General features: G+C 38.9%; 1 protein-coding gene across 1 annotated transcript; it reads right to left on the minus strand.

The window, feature by feature from the left end:
* Positions 1–6,590: 6,590 nt before the first annotated feature.
* Positions 6,591–26,824, minus strand: recql4 (RecQ helicase-like 4). Its single transcript, XM_017701479.2, has 24 exons — positions 26,501–26,824; positions 25,166–25,199; positions 24,962–25,062; positions 24,729–24,869; positions 22,437–23,512; positions 20,051–20,150; positions 19,815–19,965; positions 19,309–19,434; positions 18,162–18,314; positions 17,956–18,048; positions 17,647–17,783; positions 17,050–17,133; positions 16,764–16,952; positions 15,427–15,609; positions 15,063–15,261; positions 14,424–14,701; positions 13,246–13,383; positions 11,120–11,492; positions 10,644–10,773; positions 10,370–10,536; positions 8,638–8,827; positions 7,183–7,351; positions 6,929–7,037; positions 6,591–6,836 (listed from the first exon to the last, which is right to left on the minus strand). Exons 1-24 carry the CDS (start codon positions 26,582–26,584, stop codon positions 6,715–6,717), a joined length of 4,527 nt encoding a protein of 1,508 aa, XP_017556968.1. The 5' UTR covers positions 26,585–26,824; the 3' UTR covers positions 6,591–6,714.

Genomic DNA, 26,824 nt, shown 5'->3' on the forward strand with positions numbered 1-26,824 from the left:
TGGCTAAAATTGCATAAAGCAGTTTTCAGCCAAGACACAGTAAAACCATAATGGTAGTAACACTAAACAGATCCTCCTTCATTTATTTCATTTGAACTCAAAATGACCATGATGTACAGGTTCCTCACTTTGCAGCATCATGAAAACAGAGCATAACAGAAAATTAACAAAAAATTACACAGAAGGATTTGAATTCAAAAGGAAGTGAATAATTAATCACTTCCTTAGAGATGAAAATTTCTGGCACCATTAAAGCAGAAGGAACACACTGCACCTGTTCCGGCACGGAGGCCCCGCCAACCATTTGCATCTGAGCTGTGAAGTCATTATTAGCAGTGCACAGCACCAAGAATGAACAAGAAAAAGAAAGAGGCTGCTGTCTGTATGCGCTTTAGCAGTGGAACTCCCTGCTGACGAGAGCTTTAGCTTTTTAGCTTTCAGCTGTGTTCTCCCTCAGGAAACTGTATATATATATATATATATATATATATATATATAATTAACATTTATTTGTTAATGTATTTATGTATTCATTTTGTATTATTTATTTATAGAAAAGTATGTATTCTATCTATCTGTCTGTTGGTCTGTCTGTGTATACATACAAACCTTTACATAGTTTTTTGGAGTATATGTATTTTTTAAATATTTTATATATATGTATATATATATATATATATATATATATATATATATATATATATATATATATATATATATATATAAAATGTATTTTTAAGCTTGAGATTATTTATTACTCATTTAATGTCATATTTCTTTTTTTCCTTATGCACTGCTTGTGTTCATCATATTTCCCTGTGTGGGTCCTTGCTTCATTTGTGGACCGACTGAAAATTTGCCTTTTTTTGTTGGCCATCACCCATTAGATACACATGCCTGCTTTATTTCTGTTCTGACCTTTTCTTCAACAGCAGATTATAATTGCAGTGCAGAAACTTTCTCATATGTCGGTTAACAGGATTGCACACAGAATGGATTTCAATGAATTATTAACGCCAGACAAAGGACAGACAAACCATTTCTGGCAAACTGCCTTCAGTATTGTCTTTGTAATTCTGACTGCTGCACATTTGGGGAAGTGGAAAGCATGAGAAATTGTTGTTAGAGCCCATTTTGTTTTTAGAGCTCTCTGGAATGAGGAGAGCAAGGTCAGGTCAGACTGTATGCTCTCTGTGGAAAGTGGATCAAGGCAAATGAGTCAGCTAATCAATTAATTTAATGATGTAGAGGATGGCTTTTATAACAGGGTAGGGGAAAATGCTACTGAAAACAGCGTAAACTTTGTCTGACAATAACTGGTGATAACCATGGCCTATGCAGTATAACATCAACAATGCAGCCTGCAGGAGACCACTTCTCACCCACACCTGGAGGCCTAACGTAAGAGGACATATGGGTGCAGTGTCAAAATCTCATACTCATGCATATAAAAGTAAAATGCAAATATTTTAACAAATACATTAAAAGTTATCTTTGGTGGTGTGTGGTGTGGATTAGGTCCTTGCACACAGATAAATCAGCAAAGTTGGATAATGAAGCAAAGTTTCTGTTTTAATAAAATCACTAAATCAAAATGTGCAGGAGGGAGAAAAGAGATCAGTCTGTGAGATCTGTAAAGAGTCCCATGCTCTCAGAAATGCAATTAAAGTTCAGGGTTTCAGTTTGATTAACACTCCAATAAAGTACAAATTTTACAAGTGAACGCTTGAGTAATTATACTTTGTTATTATTCTTAAGTATTCTCCACCCTGGTGCTTTTATCAGTTCTTCTGAGCAAATAGGCAATAAAACAAGTTCATTTGCAACTGAAAAGCTACGTGTCCCCAAACATTTGACAGACAGTATATGCTTAAGTGTAATGCTGGACGTGATTTTCTTACCATGCTTGTGTGGCAGTTCATGGCAGAGCACAGCCAGAGGAGCAGCCAGTCCTGAGCGGCAGGAGAGTGAGAAGGCCGTCCCTATAGCCCGACCGTCCACAATGTTGTGGATGCCATCACTGATGGCAATCATGTGCTTTTGGCCTGAAAATATATTTTAAAATAATCACTAAAGGTGGAGAAGTACATACATACAGATGCACGCAGGGTATTGATAAGCAAAACAGTCCCTAAAGAAAAAGTGTTTTTTTCCCATTTTAACATCATCAACAGTATAAAAACTCCAAAAAACATGCGCAGCTTCACTGGTTGCTTTCATATAGTATATAAATAGTATACTTGTATGTAAACATTGGGATCCCTGGTTTCTATCACCACCACTGTAAAGAGATGTGCATCATCAAGCTTCTCTCCAATGAACCATTTCACATTGAACTGTTCTCAACAACTTTGTTTACCTCTCAAACTTTAAATTAGGCAAAAATTTTAAATCAGTGAAGTTCTCCTCCTTGTCCTTTAAATACAAAGAAGAAGTACATTTACTTACTTAGTACATTTTGCACTCCTGCCCACACACCTGACATGGGCATCAGGTCTGTATTTGTGTCTATGGGTCATTTTAGTGCTAAAATAATTGAGAGGAACATATGATCGCAAAATTTCCACATAATAATAATAATATTAATGCTCATAACTTGAATGGCACATATTAAAATAACCACTTCTAAACGGCAAAGAATCATTTAGTCAAATGGTTGCTTGAGTTGTCATGGTTGTATATGCAACCACCGCTTGAAGAACATTTGAAGAAATGCTTGTTGTCAAAGGAGAATTCCACCAATTTTAGCAAATTTCTGGACAGTTCGATCATTGAGGTTATTCAGAGTGGTTTGATGTGAAAAAGGTCCACTGTAGAGAAACTGATGTAGATGTCTCCACAGTGATGGTGATAGGAACCAGTCTACAATACAAATCTAGACATTTTATTTGTTATCCAGATCAGCCAATGAACTGTAAGATGACTAATGTTCATGATAGAAAAGCTTTCTTTAGGAATCATCTTAGCTTGGTGGTGCTGATAGGAACCAGACATCTCAATATTTATTTCCTTTAAAAGCGCCCACACAGAAATGAAACGATTATGAATGTGCAGCCTAATACCTGAGACATTGTTTTAAGTGTTTAAGTAATAGTAATAATAATGATAGTAGTAATAATAATAATAATAATAATAATAAAATATTATAAATAATCAAACAAACCTTTTCCAGACTTTGAAATTTCTCCTTAAATTGTGGAGAAAACAGTTTAATGCCTCTAAAAACTCACACAAAGTTATGAAATGTGTACAAGGTACATGACAAATTGGTGGATTCCTCCTTCAAATGGCTGAGCGCCTTTATGAAAGACCCTCATAAGGGACAAAAAGCCTTTATTTCAGATTTTTTGCAGTGCTGCCAACTTCCTGATGCTCATGAAATGCTCGTTGCGAATGGCTGTCATATGACAAAGCCCATCACAAAGAGCTGCGTTTCCTCATTCACAGAAAGGAAGAGTTGGATTCTAGGACGGTCCGGCATGAAAACAGTCTGGAACATCAGTAAGCTGAGAAGCTGGAATTCACCAGACCTGTTTTCAAAGGCCTTGAGTCATGTTGCCCAAACTGTGGTGTCTAAAGACTGCTTACTTTAGAGTTAATTTACAATCCACTGTTAGTTTTGTAGTATCTCCAGGCTCTGCATGAAAACCTCACAAATTATACTGTGTGCTCAAGTTCTGTCAATATAGGTTAATAACAAAGAAGTGAATCAACAAATGTGTCACTGTTTACCTTCATCCGTTTCCTCATTGCACAGACACCAGGTTTTCATTTGGCGAGTTTATATCTGAAAATGTAACCACAACCAGGTAAATCAAGCCTGAGACAGACAGAGAGAACATTAGTGAAAACTGATTAGCCTAAAGTTATGAAATCTAAGCTTGAAACCACACGAGGAGAAACATTAAGGGGAGAAGCTGGCAGATCACACGAGGAAACAAGCGACCATTTCTGGAACCCATCTGCAGCATTCAGAGCACAAGTGTTACACAAGCATTTTTGTGCAACACTGATGGTCCAGACAGAATAAAGAGTATAAATGAGTATAAATTGAATGAATTGAATTGAAATATCATCATAAATGATATACAGCACATGCTGGATTCCATTCTCCAAGCTGTGGGTCTTGTGGGCCATTAAAGGGACTGTATTATGACAAATATTTTTTCTTCACTTCTTTGAAATAAATCAGTTTGATGTATTGTGTAAGCACTGTTAAATTACAATGGAAACCAAACTGCAAAAACAGCCTGCTCTGAATTCAGTTTTTGTGATGTCACACAAACCATCACATTTTACCCAACGTTAGAAAGATCAGCAGGGCTTTATTTTACTGCAAAGGAGGATTCCATCAATCTTTTAAAATTCCTGCATAATTAAATGATGTGAAATGTATCATTCTAGAGAAACCAGCAGACTCAGACTCTTCACAGTGGAGGTGAACCAGATGTCTGAAGCATTTAATGCCATTTAAAGCCCCCTCACAGAAAGTTATTATGTGGAATGTTTACAGATACTCGGAGTCGTTTAACGCTTGTTTGGGAGGGTTTGGCTTGGGCAAAAAAAAAAACATACAAGCCATTCTAAGACTAAATGAAACCCAAGAAAACTTATTTGCTCAGATTTATTCCAATTGTGCCATTATCAATATTATATATTATGCACCCAGAACATATCGCTGTTGTCGGGACAAAACCTTGTATCTCCAAAATGATAACTTTACAGGAGAAGGAAAAAAACATGCTCTACTTTTACCGCAAGTCAATGGAACCAGATTCCCGCCACCACCACCCGACAAGTAATTTGGGTCATTTCTGTTGGTCCATTCATCATGAAATGTACACACAACGTACAGGACAACAAGTATGTTCAAATTGTCATAAACTGAAAAAATGACAAAAATAGAGATACAAGGTTTTGTTCTGAATCGCTGTAGATTTCAGATAGTAAATAAAATGGTTATATTTATATTGTTAACACCACAACCCTGTGTTTCTATCACCATTTTATAGAAATGGTTGTTAGGTTCCTCAATAAAGGACCATTTTGCATCAAACCACTGACTTTGTTTAGATCTCAAGCACTGAATTATACATAACTTATTAAAATTAAGCCTCGTTGTTTTGCAGTCATGTCAGTGTAAATACCTAAAAGCAATCTTCCTTTAAGGTTATAACAGAGCATGAAATACTGCTCTCTAGTGTATGAGCTTTGAAAATGCACTGGACTGGAAATGATGCAATGAGTATGTGGTTTAAAAGATCATGTGTGCAGGTGGACATTCAGTTCAGCAGCACATTCCTCAGACAGACCTGCCTTACAGGTGAAGTGCTGCTGGATCATTCAGAACAAAACCACTGAAGTTAATGAGCCTGAAATGTACAACCAACAGTCAAATAGCCAAACACACACAGGCATTAGGCGTGATAAAACCAACACAAATTACTGGAAAAGTAAACAATTAACAAGTTCACCTGCACAAATTGACCTCATTATGCTGCAGGACAATGACCCACAACATACATACTTGGCAACCAACAAGGGTTTCAGAGTGAAAGACGTGCTCATGTCTGCGTCTCATACCTCAAAGTTTCAAGAAAGAATATACAGCAGAATATATCAAACGTTGCTTCCTTTTTAAAATCAATGTAAATATAAATTTACAAAAAATTATTGGATCATTCTTACCACTGCAGTAACACTGACATGATGTTGGCGTGTTAGTGTGTGTTGTGCTAATATGAGTGGATCAGACTCAGCAGTGCTGCTGGAGTTTTTAAACACCTCAGTGTCACTGCTGGACTGAGGATAGTCCACCAACCAAAAATATCCAGCCAGCAGTGTTCTGTGGGCAGCATCCTGTGACCACTGATGAAGGACTAGAGGATGACCAACACAAACTGTGCAGCAGCTGAGTACCTGCTCTGTGAGGGTCCATGGGGGTCCTGGCCACTGAAGAACAGGGTAAAAAGGGGCTAACAAACTATGCAGAGAAACAGATGGACTACAGTCTGTAACTGTAAAACTACAAAGTGCAGCTATACAGTAAGTGAAGCTGATAAAATGGACAATGAGCATAGAAAGAAGATCATGTTATGCCTGAACGGTGTATATGAGCCTTTTAAATTATACCTGACAATGTAGAGTACTGTGCAAAACTCAGAAAGCCCTCATGTCCAGTCAAAGCAGCCAGTGGGTCCACGTTATTCATAACGTACTTACATAAATGGGAAAGTCGAGAGAAAAATAAATTAAATACCAGTTGTTTATGTCCATCCTGAAACAATATTTTTGCCCTTACTGAGAAAAGGAAACATACAACTCATCAAGCCCAGAGTCCAGACCTCAACATCCACAAAGAGTCTAGATTTCTTTGTGAGAAGCAGACCAACTTCTGAGACTGAACTTTGGAGGTGTGGCCTCCAAATAGCCCTGCATATTTCTATGTGAAACTAAAACGGGCAAAAGTTAGATCCACAGAATACTAAAAATTGTTATAATTAGTTGTTATATTTATTCAATGTCAGAGTATACACTATCAATAGTAACAAAAAGGTTATAACGGGTGACTATAGCAGGAATGACACATAGAAAGTAGAAAATAATCTTTATTGTAAAATGAGACAGAATTTAGACAGTGCATTTATCAAATGGTAAGACAACACTACATGTAAGAATTTAATCTAGCAACTGAATCACTAAACCAGTGTTCAGTTACCTTGTTCTAATGATTTCTTGAGTGGCTAAGCGAATGATTTCATTGAAATCAAAGTGAATATACTTTCGCCAGTACCGCCGATCCCGGCCATACATCTGTGCTGGATAACATGGACTTCCTGGAAACAGACAAAAAAATAGTTAAAGATTATGACCTTAGAAGCCTGAACAGCAAAGGGAAAACAACAGAGAGTGAGCTCAGCAGACACACCAATCCCATGGAATATCCTCGCCACCGCACGGCCAGAGAATTTCTCATCGCTACGACTTGCCAGGAAACCTCGGACATCAGCCCGGATCTGCTCCTCCCACTCCTTCAGCTGAGAGTAAGGCAATGCAAAAGCGTGAATGTAGTTCTGGTTTCCTCAAAATTCAAGCACAGAAGATGCAAAGTTCTTTGAAGTAATGCCAAAGAAGAACCACTTTTGGTTCCGCAATTAAAAAATGAGCATCGCGAACACAAACCTTGCACTTGTTTAGCGTTTTGTCCTCGTCGTCTTGATCCTCTTCATATTTCTTGCTCATGTCCAGGTCTCTCCTCTTATCAAAATAATCAGACAGTAGCTCCTTCAACTTCAGGCTTCTGGTCTCATCCAGCTCATCCATGCAGAAGCTACAGTTGCGATACGCCACACTGTACACACATACATCTTTTTAGCAACCAAAAATAAGGGTGGGTAATATAGTATAATGAAGTCTATTAAATGATGTAAATTACACTTTTCTGAATAAAAGGAGATCTCACATGTGTTAGGGTGCCTACACACTAGAGGCTGACGCAGCATCAGAAACCCAGCCCTCCAATGTATTTCAGTTAGGACGCTGCATCAGCGCTGTTTGACAAAAAATGTGTCTGTATGCGGTGAAAAGATGCATCATCGAGCATCAAGTGTCGAAGTTCAAACCATTTCAACTTTTGATGCAATGCATTCTGACGTGGGGGCACGTCAACTAATAGAAACGTGCAGGCAGAAGACGGAGGACAGTAACAACACTATGTACCTTGCTCCTGTTCTAAATGACGTTTTTGCCTTTGTCACTGTTGTCTGCTTGGCTCTGCACATGGTCATCACAAAAAAAAAAAAAAAAAAACTGATGCCCATATTTCTTTGTTTCTGGTCCAAATGTTTTGTTTCCCGCTGGATTTCGAACTGTACAAACTCCACCCCACTCCTGCCTCGTACACTCCTTCTAGATGGACAAGATCTGCATGTGTATGCGTCTACCACTCCATCTTTACATTGTCTAGTGTGTAGGCACCCTTACAGTCATATCCAAAAACATGAACCCTCTCCTGGTCAAATGCCATGTTTTGTTGATTTTGTGTGTGAAAATAAGTTAACACAACTTTTTTTTCTGCAAATTATAGTGCTGTAATTGTGTACAGTAATTGTGCAGAAAGTTAAAATGTGCAGAAGTGTGTTCTCTGTAGAGGATGTGTTCATTTATTTTCACTTAGAAAATCAACAACAGTATGTTATTTGTCATTTCCATTCAAAGATATAGAATTACTCATTAATAATTGTTGTTACAATAACCTTTTGTGTGGCAATGACATGAAATAGCTATGAAACAGCTGATTTTAAAATATTTGTTTTAAAAAGGAAAATAAAAAATAATCTGTTAAAAAATATTTGTTTTACACATTTTTGCACCAAAGTGGTTTTATCTTTAATAATAACAGTAACTTCAATTTTTTGAACTGTGGTATAAATCAGTGGTTCTCACACTGGTCCTCAGGGATCCCCACACGGTGCACATTTTTGCTCTATCCCTATGCACTGTCTATGAGTTTGTCTGAGCAAAAATGTGGGGGTTCCTGAAGACCAGTTTGAGGACCACTGGTACAAGTTGCTTGAAGAATGCATGGCTGAATGTACTAATGAAACTGAGAATGAAAGAAGCGAGTACACATCTAACCTATGGAAGGCTTTAAAGCAGGTTTTAAGCTGGTAGAGCTGAGTCCTCTCCTGCGACTGCACCCTGCCATGCAGGAACGCACACACCTGGTCCAGTTCTTCAGGCATCAGGTCACCATAGGAACGGAAGTAGAAGGACAGAGCAGAGAACTCCACAAGGATGCCACTCCGGCCTGTGCCTCCATAAGAACCTAAAAACACCACATCATTCACATCACATACTCTAAAGGTGTCAATGCACAGAAGCAAAGAACATAATATAATGTGCATTACAAAACCAAAAATCCCAAAGACTAACTTCAAAGAGAAAGAATTAGATTTTTCCCAAAAGGGAAGACAGCAGGGAAATGAGAGAAAATGCTTTAAAAGGTATATTCGACTGTACTACTTGTACTGATTGATTTCCATATGAAAAGGCTGGTTCATGGTTTGATATATTCATCAACAAAAAGATGAGGAATAAAGGATTAAATATTCAAAATTTTGGTAGCAAATGCATGGTGATCACATGAGCACTAAAAATGTGTGTTATACTGTTTGGAGAACAGTGGTGGACAATAACTAAGTAAATGTAATTCGTTACTGTACTTAAGTGTTTTTTTTTTGTATGTACTTTACTTTACACCCATTTGGAGAAACTTTTTACTTTTACTCCACTACACTTCAAAGTCAAATATATTACTTTTTACTCCACTACATTATGCAAAATCGGTCATTCCTTTTGGCGTATGTGTGCATAAAAACACACTTTGTTTTGAGCTTGTTTTGACCTGTTGGACTTACCGACCCAGTGCAAGCATACGATTCAATGTCAGTGTAGCAGACTGGAACTAACCCAACTTTGTGTAAATAGACCACAATATAGAAATATGTACACATATGCAGTTTATGCTTATGAACAGAGACCTACAGATGCAATATAGTAAAGGATACTGTGTTTAAAGTTTGGATTAAACTTAAACTTCTAAGTTGAAAATAAATCTTAAACTGAAACTTCACTTGTTTGCAAAAGTTATTAAAGAGCCACTCGGTTCTACCTGATGGAAACTGTGTGGCTTCAGTGTTTTGTGCTTATGATAATTTTAATAGACATCAGTGACAAATTAATGAATGGCATTCTATTAAAGGCTGGTTTACCAACAGTGACACTGGAGTATTTTCACCTAAAATGAGTTAATGAAGCAAGAGTCATGTTATAAAAATGGTAACAGGACATTAGAGCCATAATTAATCTTTTAGTATTTTTACTACAAGTGGAGGTCTAGAGTAAGGACTTCTACTTTTCCTGGAGTAATATTTTACCTTGGGTATCTCTACTTAAACTCAAATATATGGTTTGTGTACTTCGTCCACCACTGCTGGAGCATTAAAAAACATTACTATAAAGTGTTTTGTCATTACAACTGACAATGCGCTAGGTTAAAAGTTTGTGTACAATCATAATTGCTAACCTCTACAAAAAAAATCAAGCAGTCTGGCGGATCTGACAGGAGAACACTACCTGTCCAAAAGCACAATGTCTCTATGTGTAAGGTTTGGTGGAGGAGGAATAATAGGCAGGGGCTGATTTTCATGGGTCCATGAAACTACTGAGTGGTTTGCATGTTCGTTCCTTTTTGGGCTTGTGAAGCGTCTCAAAGGAGACTTCATTCCAAACAGGTTTCAGATTTGTCAATGGTCAATCTTTCTAAAAAAAATAAATTAAAAAAAAAAAAAAAAAAATCTGCCCAAACCTGAACCAGCACTCCACTGCAGCTGTCTCAGGCCCCTCTTCACTAGGGGAAGTTGCCAGCCCATAGTGTCTGCCAGCTCGACCACATCAAACTCCAAAGTGTCACATGTTTCCACCTTCTCCCCCGCCAGGCGCTTTCGTGCCAACACCACAGCTACTGGAGGACATCTGCCATATTATAAGCACAAATAGACAATGTTATAGTGCATACAACATTAATGTAACATGTAACCATGTCTAATTATAATACTTCTCACAAACTTTTTTTAGCATACATTTTGGTTAGCTTGCGGAGCTGCGGGGGGCCTCCATAACACACCAGCCGACACACTGAGAGAGTAGGGTGCAGCAACTCCACCCACCTCTGAGGGTGTAACTCCAGGTAACACAATAGAGTCTCCAGACCTGAGCAGACACACACATAAATCCACACATATGACCAAGTAATGCAGGGTTTAACCAAAGGATGTAAACAAAAAACCAATCAACCATGTTCAGTTATACAGTAAATGAAGGTCACCAATATATCTAGAGTTTAAATAGGTTGACTAGTTTATTAGCTGATAAACCACTGTTTGACCCAAGTTATTGGTTTAAAAAAAGGTTTAGCACCCAAAACAAAATTGTTGAGGTGTATGCATGAGGGTGCAGAGGACAACTGGATCAGGGGCACTTTTTTACTTTTTATAAAATTTAACTTATTGTTATTTCCTCATGGCATAAGGTGTCATCTTCATGGATCCTCTCTCACCCTCCTCTGTGATGTCCAGTGCCTCAACAGTGTCTTGCATTGGAACAGCTCTCTCGTGGGTGTGACACACACGCTGAACCAACTCCTCTCCTTCACTCTGTTCTATCTCTCCACTGCCGCTTCCATCTTTTGCATCCATTTGGTCTCTTTGGGTTTCTTCACGTCCCTGCTGCTTCTCTTCTCCCTCATACTGAGTAATGGATCCTTCACATTCCCCCTCCTGTTTGCTCTCGGACTCCTGTGGCCTTGTGTCTGAGGCAGACTGCTGTAGATGTGTGACTTGAATCTTTGTGTTCTGCTCCCGCTGGTTATCTCCAGACTCCTCGCACAGCTCCATCAGCTCCATCAACTCTGCATCATCTACCTCTGCAGCCTGGAGGAGGAGCAGAACATTGAGCTTAACACTCTCGCATCAACCCAGCCAACCAGGAGAAAACATTTAAGTTAATTCAAGTTAACTCAAGTCACTATATTTGATCATCTGATCAAATATACATATATAAACATCTGATAAAAATTTCATGTGAAACAGGATTTCAGTTAGGACTAAAACTAAAATTATTCAGCATTATTAATAATGTAAAAATATACAAATACTTGCAATATATTTTTCATTTACATTATGAAAGTGATGTCGAGCCTAGAGAGAGTGGTGTTGTATCTATCTGAGCATATAGCAAAAGAAAAAGATGTGAAAGTAAAAGGAATCCTCTGGTACTGGTGCAGCTTTGCATACTCTTGGCATTCTCTCAAACAGTTTTAGAGGAGCCACCTCAGATGCTTTTTTAACAACTTGCTTATTGTCCCTTTCCAAACAAGGTTGGGTGCACATTACACAACTTAAAATTTTGACAGACTTCTAAAACGGAGAGCACCTTAACCAACTTAAAGTCAGTTTGTCACAGAATTTCCCGTCTTTTTGTCGTGACAGCCCTCACACTAGACAAGACAAAGACAGAGTATAACTCACATAAGCTTTGGCTACAAATAAGACCTTAAACTCCCAGAGCTCATATAAATCACATGACACAATCAAAGCTGAACTTACTGAACCGGGCCTGTTTGTGCTTTTATACGTGGTGAAAGCGCAAACTAGGGATTAATATGGGACTGATATAGTGAGAGCTGGAGAAATGTTTCATGACAATCTGGTAGCCAAGCTGAAATTGTAAAGAGAGTGACCTGACGTCTGGATAAAAATATGATAACGGCTCTTATCTGCCTGTCTCTGCATTGTGCTGTGCGCATGCATGTCTCTTTGCCTTTTCCCCACTCTTCTAGCTCTCTGATTGGCTATTATTTGTATAACATGTTACATAAATCTCTGACCTTTTGACACTACAAGACTCATTAACATTTTGAGTCGTAAATATGTAAACATGTCTGCTAATATCGGAAGGCCTCTGATCACTTCAGAGTTCGTTTGGATGGCTTGTTTCACTTGTTTCTCCTCTCACACTATCAGCTAATCCATGCTGTCAGTCGCTTCCAATCAAGCTCATAAACCTGGAAAACTGCTTTAGACAGTGAAAATTTGCTGCAATGGACAAATCGGGCTTAAAATCAGGCAAATAATCATGTAGTGTACTCCCCGCCTTTGTAAAAAGAAAAGGCTACAAGGGCTAATTTTAATAGTATCGGTATATTTTGCAACACTTCATTGGTGCTTTGCTTAAACAGTGAGTTTTCTTTTCCAAACTATTATTAAAAGCACTTACTGAAGGTCATTAAAATCTGAAACGTTTCACTGCTTACATCACAACATGGGGTAAAGTCTGTCAGGTGTGACATTATACCCAAGGCAGCACTGTTAGAAATACTGTTACAAATATTTATGTGACGTTATTCCTCAAACTATACTTGTATAGCTACACAACCAAGAAAACATTGTATTCAAAACATTTCAAAACGCTAGGTGTCCGACATCTTGACAGAAACTGAAAAAGTATTTCCTCTGAAGTTTCAAAATGGCCAGAAAAATGGCATCTATAATAATTTATGAACCAAAGTTGATACGGGAGAATGTACCTCTGAACCTTTTATACCGTGCTGAAAAATGAGAAGTTCTGAAATGAGGAAAATAGGCAGTTCTAGCTAATATGACAGTAAGTAAACTACAGAGTTACCTTTGCTAAATCCTGGTGCTTCTGATGAATCTGTCTACACTTGCAGGGAGGGAAGACCCTCTGCACCAGCCTCTTCACAGTAAAGTAGTCCACAGTGTCTGCGTAGATGTGCCTGCGCAGTTCATGCAGATCTCCACCCTGTACACATTACTAAACTGCTTAGAGCTTTCATGCATCAAATAGGACTTCAGGGATAGGCGATATCAAAGAAGTATCATCACAATTATCATTATACAAACAAAATAGAATACAAAGCAACCATCTGATCAGTTTTTCCCCCCAAGAAGGCTGAGATCTATGCCTTAATTGAATAAACAGGAAAGAATTTTTGTACAAATATGCATTATTTATTTGCTCTCGGTATTAGATTTTTCGGTGAGCTGTTGCTACTTTACATTTATAAAATGTATTGATATTTTTACAGACTAAAGAAAATAAGACTTTCCCAGTTGCTCTCTGGTGTGCAACCATAGATAGTGCAGGAAACAAAATGTATTATGTTTTCACATTTCATATTATGAAAATACCATAACCCAACATTTTACAATAGTGGGGCTTTTGGAAAATGCTTAGAATTTTCCTCAGGCAGCATGTTGCAATCTTGGGTACAAAGTAGATGCAATGAGAGCTCGGTTCTATCATAGCATACTTTCTTATTAAAGTATGAACGAAATAAAAACATGTGCAGTGAAAAAGGTGAGAAGCTCGGAATGAATCATCTGCATGGAGGTCTGGCAGAATCTTTCCACAGTGAAAATTTTAGTGAGGCTAAAATACAAGGATAACTGCTATGGAAAATTTTTCTAGGTATTTTGACTGTTTAAAAATGATCAGAAACTTTCTTTGTAGGACCCACATCTTTTATAAATTGAGGCCAATCAAAAATATTTCCCATCATTTGTGCTATACTGGCTCTAAAGAGGATGCAAGAGGGTGCTTGGATCCTAATAACTATTACTTGTAATTGTAGACTGTCACAGTTATGACAGTTCTCTAAAATATACATGCTCTATAACAATTTCGGACAAAATCTAAATAACATATAAATATAATTATATTAATTAAATATTAGGCCTACGAAACATGGGTGAACATCAGCAGTGGGTCGCTTGGTCACCAATGGCATCTAGCAACATTCTTAGGCCTTAATTCTACTCTCCTAAAGGATAAAATCTCACCTCTGGGTCCAGGAACAGGTGGCAGTGTGCAGGTTCCCCATCACGACCGGCCCTGCCGATCTCCTGCACGTAACTCTCAAAGCTTTTGGGCATGTTATAGTGGACGATGCCACGCACGTCAGATTTGTCCAAGCCCATGCCAAAGGCCACAGTGGCCACCACTACCCGCAGCTCGCCACACATGAAGTTGTTTTGGACGCGTCGTCGCTCTGAGGCTGACATGCCAGCATGGTACGCCTCAGCGATCCACTTCAGAGGCTTCCGGATCTTCTTCCTGGCTGAGTTGTTCAGCAGTGGAACATACAATGTTAACAATAACAGTGCTGTAGAATTAATCACTAGTACTCAAAATACTACAGAGAATTTAATCTATTTTAATGGTTATTTTAATGTGTATTAATTATAATATATAATGTAGTCCTTGAGCACCAGAACTACAGATTGAATTACAAAGTAAACATTAAGGCTTTTTATAACAGATGCCTCAAAAAGAGTAGTCAAAAATACTTTGTATTCATGCTGCTACAAAGTAAGCAATCAAATGCCTTCTCTTTCATCCAATTTCACAATGTCAAGATTTAGCAACATAAACTACATTGTGCCTGTATCAAGGCACCTCTCTCTGGCCTCTGCTTTTACCCAAAGCTTTCTTCTTCTTGCCCACAGGATTGTCCCCCTCTTCCTCCTTCACAGGCCGTGAGGACTCTTTCAGCAACACCCCCTGAAGGCAGGTACGTAGCAGCGCAGCTATGCGGTTCGTCTCTTCTCGTCTGGTGCAGTACACTATAATAGAGTCTAGTACACCAAATCGCTCACCCTTCAGCAAGGACACCAGAGCCTGATGAAGACAGAATACCATCTTTTACTTTTCACTACCTTTTTCAACAGCAGAAACAATTGATCACATCTGGGATCAATTTGATTACAAAATAAGAGTGTATTTAGGTAAAAATTCAATTAAAAAAATAATTTAATCTTTAAGAAAAAAAAAACCTAATTGCACCTGGTCCTTGTCTCGGTCCATGGACACAGAGAGTTGGAGGTTGTGAGGAACAGCGGCTGAACGAACGGCAATGCCCTCCTGATCACTGATATCCAGGTGACGGGCAATGTCAAGGGCAGTGGACAGAGTGGCAGTGGCCGTCAGACCCAGGAGGCAGCGCACCCCTAGCCGATCCCTTAGTACCTACACACACGTGCAACTTATCATAAAGACGTTTTGGAGTCATACTTTAAATGTATTACATGCAAAAACGTGAAAATGTTTAGCCTTCATAGAACAGGGCCTCATGTATTTCCATTAAAATTTGATCATTTTGCATAAAAATACAATGTAAATTTAAGTCTAATCATGGAATACTTGTCTGAAATTGCATCAAAAGAAAATAAAGGTTTAAATGTATTAATCCAGGCATCTGTTTCATCCCAAATTATCTTGTATTTTCAGTATTTTCAGTATTGAGATATATTGCAAACAAGTAAAACTCATAAGCCCTGAGAATGTTAGGTTGTATCAACAGATTTTAATAAAAGTGGGTTATTTGAAGGGAAGTCAGACTTACCAAATATGGAATGGGGTAAAGTTGAAAACTTAAAGGACACATATCCTATATTTCTCTGCATTTTTTTTCTTGAGGGCCATAAGTTTGTGTGGTTTTGTGTACAAAAAGCAGCCATAATTCTTACATTTGTACATGACAATTTTCATATCATTTTCCAGCCTTGCTTTTTTTTTGGGCCGTGTCTTTAAGACTGCTATATGTAAATGACCTCTGCACTGTTGGCTGCCCTGTAGCATGCATTACAAATAAAAAAGCAGTCTAGGGTGAAATGCTTGTCGTAACTTTAATGTGAACAGGTATAGCCAAACTGCTGTATGAGTGGATATATGTAAATGTGTTGCTTTTCTTCACATCAAAAAAGGTTTCTGCAACTTAGTTTTCCTATGTGGACTGTATTTACTGGGGAGTTAATGGTATGATTTGAACAAAGTTTACATAACACAACAAATAATTATTTTAAAACATGGGGAAATTACTTTTTTTCTGATACAGGCCCTGAAGATTTCAATAAAACATGCTTTCGAGATCAATATTCCTGCTTTCGCTCTCTCATTAAAAACACTAACCACTAGCTGATTATTTGTTTTTTCAAAAATGTCAATGTAAATGAAAAAAATAAAATAAAATCAGGACTGCTCTAAACAGTTATAAGAGACTGGGCAACTTTTAAGACAGTGGTAAAAATAACAAGGTTAGTGTAATACAAGCATACTCGACAAAATTTAGCTCTATATGAACCACAACATAACCTTCATGGTCCAATGATGGCAGATCTCACCTTGCAAAGCCTGAGATAACAGGGCCGGAAGTTGTGCGACCACTCAGACACACAATGTGCTTCGTCAATACAGGCAAAAGCCACTGGTGGGAGCTGGTCAGCAGGAGGAAGACAACCTGAACCAGAGTGCCCTCCTCCAACTAGAGCCTCAGGCGACAGCAGCAAAACATGTACTTGACCTGCCTTCACCTACTCACACAGAAAATACACAAAGAACACAATTAATACAAAGTGATCACATCATGGGATTCATGTAAGTGAACAGCACTCTATTAATAACACTGACCTTCTCAATAGCTGCCTCTCTTTGTTTCTGGGACATGTTAGAGTGGATGCAAGCTGCTTTCAGCTTAGGAGGGAGTCCAGAGAGCTGAGGAAAGATTAGAAAATGCAATAAATAAAATAAAAAAATAATGCACCATGAACTGACCCCATCTTACTAGAAAAACATCCTGACAAAATGATTAATACCATCTATAATACCAATAACTAGAATAAACATACAAAACAATAATCTACAGTTGTAATAAGTAGTGCACACAGCAATCCAGTACAATAGTAGATGTACATACTTTCCATGCACACTGATATCCACTGATATATGAATATATAAATAAATCAATAAGTGCTGTCATTTTATTGGCTTTCTACCAAAACTCCTGCATGGAATACGGCATGAGGCATGTAAATGATATGTAAATGAGATGCTGGTAAGCTGGTGTTTGGTTTCACACACTGAAGCTGATTCATCATTTATGCTCAAATCTCTGCCTGTTCCCAGGCCAAACACAAGCTTAACGAATCAAAAGCAAATGAAGTTAAATCCAAAATCTTTTCTATGCAACTTGGATGACTAAGGGCCACTGTGTGCAGTGTGTGTTACCTGGTCATCCATTAGTGATACCAGAGGTGACACAACCAGAGTTATGCACTTTGACCTTTGAGCATAGAGGTAGGCAGGTAGCTGGTAGCACAGAGATTTCCCCATGCCAGTGGAGAGAACAACGAGAGTAGACAAACCTGAACACAAACAAGGAAAAGCCTGAGAAGCGGACAAACATCCAGTGTCTGTACACTTGCTTAGTGTCAAACAGGATACAGAAACAAAGCCTAATTAATGTGTATTCAATCTCTATTTCTTTAGAACTTCCATGTATTTATGAAATATTCTGACATTGTTAATTATTCTTACCTGAAAGGATTCTCATTATGGCCATTTCTTGGCCAGGCCTGAATGACCTGTAACCAAAGTCATGGAGAGCTTGGTAAACCTCTGGTGGAACCTCTGTAGAGGAAAAATGATTAGCACAAATTGCAGCCCACTTTTTTCACTCGCGTCCATTCAAAATTAAAAGTACTCTAATTAGACCACCTCCCCTGTTTTTAATGGAAATCTACCTTGTACTTTTCCATCCTCTTTGGGCTTATAGAGAGGCTCCATGGGTGGAGGAGGTGCAGGGCGTTCATAGTCTGGTCTGATGACATTAAGCAGGATTTCCTCCCCCTTGTCTTCCTTCTCCTCTTCATCGTCTCCCACACTGGGGGCCATTGCTGAAGAAAGAAGTTGTCAGAGTCCTCAAAAAAATTACACTTATCTTACTGAATGATAAGAAATCTACTTTCTTTACCATCATGTAGCCAAAAGTATGTGGACACCTGCCAATTACACCTATATGACCTTCTATATACACCTATATCGTCTAAGCCGCTTCTCCTTCTGGGTCACGGGGGGTGCTGGAGCCTATCCCAGCTGTCATTGGGCAAAAGGCAGGATACACCTTGGACAGGTCGCCAAACCATTGCAGGACATCAATTTCAGTTCAAAGACCATTTCTGAGGCTAGGCACTGATGTTGGATGAGAAGGTCTGGCTTGCGATCTACATTACAATTCATCCAGTTTTTCAGAAGTTAAGGTCAGGGCTCTCTGCAGGCCACTGGAGTTCCTCCACATCAAACTCATCAAACCATGTCTTTATGGACTTCATGGATTGCACTATATTGCGCTTCACTGGAACTAACAGACCCAGACCACTGTCCTTCCTCCACCAAACTTTACTGTTGTCACTATGCATTCCAGTAGAAGCATTCTCTTGGCATCTACCAAAACCAGATTCATGCATCAGACTGCTCGATAGTGAAGCTTGTATCGTCGCTCCAGAGAAGGTTTGCACTGCTTTGCACAAAGCAAAAGTTTTTGTTGGTTGATTTTTTTTACCCAATTTAGTCATGGATACTACAGCCAACCGACTGGCTGCAATGCTACCAAGCTGGGAGGGTGAAACTAGAATTTGTGGACAGCTGGCTATGCTTGGAAGACAACACTAACTGTTAATTCTGTTAAATCACCTAACAGACGCACATGTCTAGAATTGCACTGAGTGACAAGGGAAAGGAAGGACCATCCTACCCACATGACATCCTGATGGGCAAATGCTTTGACAGTTGTGCCTGCAATGCATTCGAACAAACCGCAGCCTTCTGAAATCCAAAAAGTCCAACATCATTTCATTCTACTTTATTAACTGTTGCCCGGTCAGTACTTACAAATAGGCTCAGAGCGCAGAGTTCCAGTTGCCCTCGCAACTTCCTCTAGAGTGGGCAGCTCAAATGGCTCCTCCTCCTCTAGAGGGGTTTCCTGCTGGGAGGTTCCACTCATGGCAGGAGCCGGGGCTTAAAGAGACACAGAAGTAGAATCATTCAAGCTGAAAATGGCATTACACAGACATTTAAGGTCTTATGTATGTGGATGCTCTGTAGTATAGCTAATCACAAGATATTAATAAACATTAAGAGTGTGAAAGTTAGCTGCTAAGTTAGTTGCTTGGCTAATCACTCCTGCACCTTGCTGTAAAAAGGGTAAGTTATATATTTTGTTACCCCTACAAATCAGTGTGCATACCTTCACTTATGCAGGCACTTTGTTTTGTCAGAGGTGTGGGAGATTTTTTTTTTCCAACATGAATCCCATGACCCCGCACTCTCCCCAAAACTAGGTTGGGAATCGGTGTAATAAAAGGATTTTACAGGTTTTTCAATATCAAATGTCTCACCTCTTCCCTGGCAGTCTCGTGCCCAGTGTCCTGTGCCACCACATTTATAGCAGCTGTCACCTTGCCGGCTGAAGCCTCCAAACCTTCCTCTACCCCGTCCACCACCTCCTCCAAACCTCTCTCCCTTCAGTGCAAACTTCTGCATGTACAACTGGAATCACAGCAATTACTTTAACCTCATGACTGGTCTAAAGCCAAGACTGGGACTTCAGGTGTTCTTTTATCATTCTACTCACCTGCTTGCGAAGGGCAGCACCTCTCAAGGCAAATCCTTTAACATGAGACTTCTTCTTCAGATTGATTTTCACAAAGTTTCCATCTGTGTTTTTGGTAGGTCTTGTTCCATTAAAAAAGTAAGGAAACTCGATTACCTTCTTTTTCTACTAAATTCATACTGTCATACTGTCTATTTAGCTATACATTTATATAACAAGGGCTGCTAAGTGTAACTGCAATGCAGACAGTTCTAAAAGTGCAATACTTTTCATGAGGTCAAAAGTGCCCACTCACAGTGTTTTGCTGAATGAAGGCAAATTGAACAAAGGTATGTTTTGGACTAAATTAGGGAAATTCTTTTTACAGATACTAAACTGATAACAGTCATTAGTCAATAATTTAATTGGAAAGTCTAAAATCAAGGACCCAATTAATCAAAATATCTATTGTAAAATTGATGGTTCTGACAATGAACTCTAAATAGTTTTGTTCAAAGTTACTGTAAAAGTAAGCAACAGAACACGAGAGGGAGTGTGTTATTGTGAAACTGTTATTCGCAATAACACACAACCTCGAGTGTTCTACTGCTTTTATACAAGTCAAATAAATAAAGTAAGAAATAAATAAACTGGGCCGTGAACGTGGGGTTTAATATGTTTTAATGCTAGCAGTTCCTTAACAAGCAGCTTGTTGCTACGTCAGAGTAACACGCTCCACTCACTCTGCACAGACAGCTGTAGGAGATGCTCAAGCCCTTTGAACGTTTTTACTTCTTACTTTGTTTACAAACAGAAAATGGACACGTCTAAGATCACATTTGACCGACAGCCAATTTGGTCAGATTCTGAAGATGAGATGACACTAAATTCCCAAACTGTCAACACCACTGAGCAGCTGTTCAGTCACCAGTTGTCACAGAAGAACACCTAAACAACCTGGAATCAGCCAGAAATTAACCCATCACCATTCGCCAAACATGTAATCTGATCTTCAGAGTCTGACCAAATCAGACCGAGCCATGAAACTGCCGCAATATCAAATATCAATATTTAGTTTTATATTTTAGTTATTTTTGCCAGATCAATATTAATGTTATTTAGTTCCACCCAGTCTGTGAAGCATCTCGCAGCCCAATTTGTTTGGCGATTGGTGATGGGTTAATTTCTGGCTGATTCCAGGTTGTTTAGGTGTTCTTCCATGACAACTGGTGACTGAAATGCAAAGCGAAAGCCATATATCAACAACACCCAGAAACGCTGCTGGCTTCTCTGGGCCTGAGCTCATCTGAGATGGACTGACGCAAAGTGGAAGTGTCCTGTGGTCTGACGAGTCCACATTTTGGAAATCTTGGACATTGTGTCCTCCAGGCCAAAGGGGACTATCCGGATTGTTATCAGCGTGAAGTTCAAAAGCCAGCATCTCTGATGGTATGGGGGTGAGTAAGTGCCCATGGCATGGGTAACGCACATCTGTGAAGGCACCATTAATGCTGAAAGGTACATACAGGTTCTGGAGCAACATATGCTGCCATCCAAGCAGCGTCTTTTTCAGGGACGTCCTGCTTATTTCAGCAAGACAATGCCAAGCCACATTCTGCACATTACAACAGCGCGGCTTTGTAGTAAAAGAGTGCGGGTACTAGACTGGCCTGCCTGCAGTCCACACCTGTCTCCCATTGAAAATGTGTGGCGCATTATGAAGCACAAAAAACGACAACAGAGACCCCGGACTGTTGAGCAACTGAAGCTGTACATCAAGCAAGAATGGAAAAGAATTCCACCTACAAAGCTTCAACAATTGGTAAACTTGGTAAAACTTGGTAAAAAAAAATTGGTAAAAGCTTCAACACAGTGGTAAACATGCCCCTGTCCCAACTTCTTTGGAACGTGTTGCAAGCATCAAATTCAAAATGAGTGAATATTTGCAAAAAACAATTAAGTTTATCCGTTTGAACATTAAGTATTTTGTCTATGTAGTGTACTCAATTGAATATAGGTTGAAAAGGATTTGTAAATCATTGTATTCTGTTTTTATTTATGTTTTACACAACGTCCCAACTTCATTGGTTGTATTAACCTGCAGTAATAGTATAATTATTTGTTAGTTAACGGTTGATGAGTTAATCATTTACATCTCTATTACAGCGCAGGCCAATCTTTAAACATGTCAATGGTGTTTAATAAGTCACAAGACAAACTGTATTTGTGGTTTGTTGAACTAGAAAGACAATTCGAGTGTTTAGCCACACCATGTTTAAATCCCTTTTGATAACCTTCTTGATAATCAATGTTACTGCACCCAAAAGTTGCAGCACAGCTCAACCATCTGTTCAGTTTCAACAAATGGTTCCAAACGCTAAACATTCACACATCAAGTACAAGGTAAGAAGTTCTAAGTGACACTCACCTGCTTCTAGCTGTGTTTTTCATCCTGGATGAGACGGCTCTCAAATCCTCTTCCTCCATCTCTCCTAGAAGATTCTCCTGAGGCATCTTTGGTTTCTGCACTGCTGTTCGCTTAGAACTGGGAGAGTCCTCAGGGTCACTTTCTCCCACTTCAGCTGCCTTTCCTTTCTTTTTCCTTCCTTTTGTAGGTGGTCTGTCTCCGATAGAGTCTTCTTTTTTGGTGCGGCGTTTCTTTTGGACTCTCTCGGTTTCTTCCACTTGCTTTTCTCCTTCTTCAGTTTCTCTCTGCCTTTTCCTCCCCCTTTTCTTAATGTTCCTTGGTTCATTATCAACATCCTCAGTTTGTGAATTCTGACCAGACTCTTGTGCTTTAATTAATCTGGGCTTTTTTATTTGTTTTCTAGTTTTGGATACATGTCTGGCTTCCTCTGTCCCAGACTGGGTTTCTTTTACAACATTCTGCTTGATTTTTACATCTTCTGCCCCAAGACTGTGACCAGCATCCAGGTCCACACTGCCCTCTACAGGAAACCTGTCCATACACACTTGCAGCACATCATCTGGACATTCCAAAGATGCTGAAACTACAGAGATGCCATTCTCCATAGGTGCCTTCATAACAGGTTCATCAACAGCCGCACCATCAGTTCTATCACTGCTTTTCACAAGCTTATCTTCTTCTGGCAGGTCTGAATTGCCTCCAACTGGTTTCTCTATATTACCAGTTTCTGTAAAGACCTGACAGCGGTCCAGCCAGCCTCTATCTACAGAAGACAGCCTCTTGGTCACAGACTGCCTGAGGAACTGGGCCCTTACCGTGGACTTGTCTCGAGCCACCATGTTCACAGTGCAGGACTTGGAGGGGGTAAAGGTGGGAAAGGGGTCAGAGGGTTCATCCTCTAGCTCACTGCTAGCTGTCTGCACCTGAGGGGCAAAAGGATCTGGACATGTGTTGGCTGGCTTTGGTGAAAGGGTCTCCACTTCTGTGGCTGCTGTGATAACAGGTCCACTGTCCTTCCATGACTTTCCTGGTGTCCTGTGTGGGGTGATTGACTTCTTCAAAGAAAATGGTCGCTCCTACATTTCAAAACATGTTGGAACAGACAGATAGAAAGATGGACTTTACTAACTGTGATTACACAGTGTAAGACATCATCAAAACAAAGTGCAGAAGACTGAAACTGAAATGTTCACACTCAGTTTGGTGTGAGTGACGTTTGTTTATCTGAGCTTCAGCTGTGTCTGGCATTAGCTGGGAGCTATTAAAGCACAGTCTAAATCTCTGGACCCTGGACTCTATTATCACAGTCATCGAACCTACATTGTGTGATGTTTACTGACAAATGAATTATTCATTCTAGTTGATATATCTAATATTTCTTATTTTAAGAGTGTTGTGCACTCATTATAAGATTATTTAGCTTATTTCCAGGCATTTTTACCTGTTTTAAGTAATTTTACTAAGTAAAATGATCTCACTATACAGGAGGATAATTTAGCTTGTTTCAAGCACATTTCTCAAAATAAGCAAAATGATCTGCCATTATAGTGAGAATTTTACTTAATAAAATGACTAAAAACAAGCAAAAATTTTGCAACGAAGTTAAATAATTTTAAAATAAGCTTACAGCAATCTCAATGGGAAAATATGTTAGATATATCAACTAAATTTAAGATAATTTTACTTGATTTTTTGCAGTGTACAACTAAATTCTGTCCAAAACTGACTTGAACCGGGCCACCACCAACCAGAATGCTGAACAAAGGATAAACAAAACGTAAAACAATATACAATATGCTATAAATAATTAAGTAGACATCCTAGACAGAAGTCAAATCATGTTTTAATAAATGCTTTCAATTAACGTCCCAACACTGCTGCTCTCACAGCACGTAGTGCTGATTTAGCAAGATTTTAGCCTAAAGTTCTATTCATTAACACAGAACATATACTGAACATGCAGCATAAAATCCTGTCCTACTAAATCAAATGTCCTTTTGGCAGCACAAAACTGTATTTTCCTGAATCAATTCACTATTTTTCCTGGTTTTTCCACACGCACAGGCCTTGCAGATCTCAGTGCTGAATTCTACCAACACCATGAGTAGCTGACTCCAGTGATCTAGATTAAAAACTGTATAGAGAAACTAAAGCAGACAAAACACAGGGCACAATCTGTTAAAAGTGGGGTGTGATGTATAAAAATAAGAGCTTGAAATGGAACTAAAATGAATGAAATTACTTTATCGGAAAGAACTTAAACAATATATTACACTTTAGTCTCTCACTCACCTCTGACCAAGTTCCAAGGTTTGATTTCAGCCTCATGCCAAAGTACTGGGCAGAGGCTTGTAAAGTCTCTTTGTCTTTTAATGTCAGTTTGGGCACAGCTGCTGGCATGTGCTTTCGGTTCAGGTGAGAGCCCCAGCATTCCTTCGAACAGAATAAAAGAGTCAGTAGTCTGGCAAAATCTGGCAAACCTTCAGAAGATAACAGACATCACTGCACAAAAATAAACTGCTCACGCTCTCTGTAGACTGGCTTTCCTGTGATTTTACATGATCTTCACTCTTGCCAGCAGTGCTCTCCTTTGCCTCTTTAAGCAGACGGTATTCTTTATAAAGTTCTGCACCAGAGGTTAAATGGAGACAAAGGCTTGTTTCAGGAATAAACAAGTTAGATCTTGAGAAAAGCATGTGCAGAGCAGATAACTGCAATAATCAACTTACGCTTGGTCTCCTCTGGAGCTGCATCGATGTCATTCTAAAGAAAAAAAAGCTTATTATATTCAGCAACACAATGTTTCTGGTTAAGCCAATATAATACATCCTATTGTCTCTGTCCAGTGGATATATGTCCTTTCAGATCTAACAAAAATCTCTTTAAATAATAAAGCATATCTACCTTATTCCAGCCTATTCTAGGTAATCAAGCCTGTTTGAGTTTGACTAATTCGCATTTTTACAACAGTCAGGCTTGTCCTTCGTCTCTTTCTTTAACAAGACATTCCTTAAAGAGTCATTCCACTAGATCGGTGACCGAATAGGCACTCTAATTTGAAATTTCCTCATGTCAAATCACACTTTCTTTGTCCTATACAGTTTCAAATACATATAGGAGGGACAGTTTATGGATGTTATCAAAGTTAGACCTTCTAACGTTCTTATTTATGTGTTGAACACCACAAAAAAATGTCATTAAGAACAGTTAACTGTCTAAATTGCAAGGCCAACATGTCATGCTTGAGGCACCCTGTTAAGGAATCATCAAAAAAATAAAAAATTATCAACATATTAATCAATAAAACAGCAAAAATGACTACTTTTTGAAATTTGCTCCTCCAAAGGCTTAAATACTGCCACTGTTCCATGACCATGGTCACCAAATCCGACCATACATTATTTTTAACGTAAGTAATGTCATTTACTATTAATGGGGAGACCCCCAGAACACAGATAAATCATTATACTGTATTTAAATGCATTTCTTTTAGTCAATTATTACATTTGAAGTTAACATATTAACATTTGAGCATAGCTAAGGTGTGAGGTTACTACAATTTTTTGCTGTAGAAATAGATGAGCTGGAACTTCAATGACTAGTTAAATATATGGACACGTCAAAATGCCTGTAATAGTAAAAACACATAGTAAAGAGGTATTAATATACGAATTTATTTAAGCTTGAAAAACACTGATTGGCAGATTTCTTTCTGTTAAACAAGGCGTCAAATGTTGACATTCTTTTCATGGACTCGAAAATGATTTTTATGTTTAGACGTTATTAATAATACATACACGCCAAGGCGTGTTGGAAACAGAGAAGAAAGCCAGCTAACGTTAAGCCAGCTAACCAGCATACAGCCGTGTTTAGTAACTTACAACGCAGCCAAACGCGCCCACAACAGCAAACTGGCTACTATACAAAGGCGAAACAGGTCAAAATAGCCCAACACCACTAGCAGCTCATTCACTACTATAACCGCCAGTATGTTCTGTGTGGGTTAGTAAGCTACGGGGTTTTGGGCGCAGCTTGACTGTCGCACCTAAACAACACAGAATTACCTTGCTCGGTTTCCTGTTGTTTGCTTGTATAAACGAGTGCTCCCACTTTTTTAAGAGAAGTTTTACATCGTTGTATCGATCCATCCTGATAACCAACGTTAACGCAGCGATTCAGAAGCAGCTTTAACAGCAGAGCTCGGCTCGAACCCGAGAACAAGAAAACGTTGAAAATGTAAACTACTGTCGCAAGACGCAGTAACCCTCACACTTTCCTCATGTCACACTGTTTACCATATTCATGAAGTAACTAACTACGTGGCGACATTATTGTTATTGTTGTTGTTATTATCAATATTTTAATAAACGTAAACAAAAGCGGCCGCT

Source organism: Pygocentrus nattereri, chromosome 1 (genome assembly GCF_015220715.1).
Source record: "Pygocentrus nattereri isolate fPygNat1 chromosome 1, fPygNat1.pri, whole genome shotgun sequence".
Classification (NCBI taxonomy): domain Eukaryota; kingdom Metazoa; phylum Chordata; class Actinopteri; order Characiformes; family Serrasalmidae; genus Pygocentrus; species Pygocentrus nattereri.

Bases quoted from the DNA above. Each gene is read 5' to 3' on its own strand.
- recql4 (XM_017701479.2), bottom strand. From the start codon at position 26,584: ATGGATCGATACAACGATGTAAAACTTCTCTTAAAAAAGTGGGAGCAC. The intron at 25,063-25,165 runs GTAAGTTGATTA...CCTCTGGTGCAG, and splicing joins AGCTCCAGAGGAGACCAAGC to AACTTTATAAAGAATACCGT. The intron at 24,870-24,961 runs GTGAGCAGTTTA...TTCTGTTCGAAG, and splicing joins AAAGCCAGTCTACAGAGAGC to GAATGCTGGGGCTCTCACCT.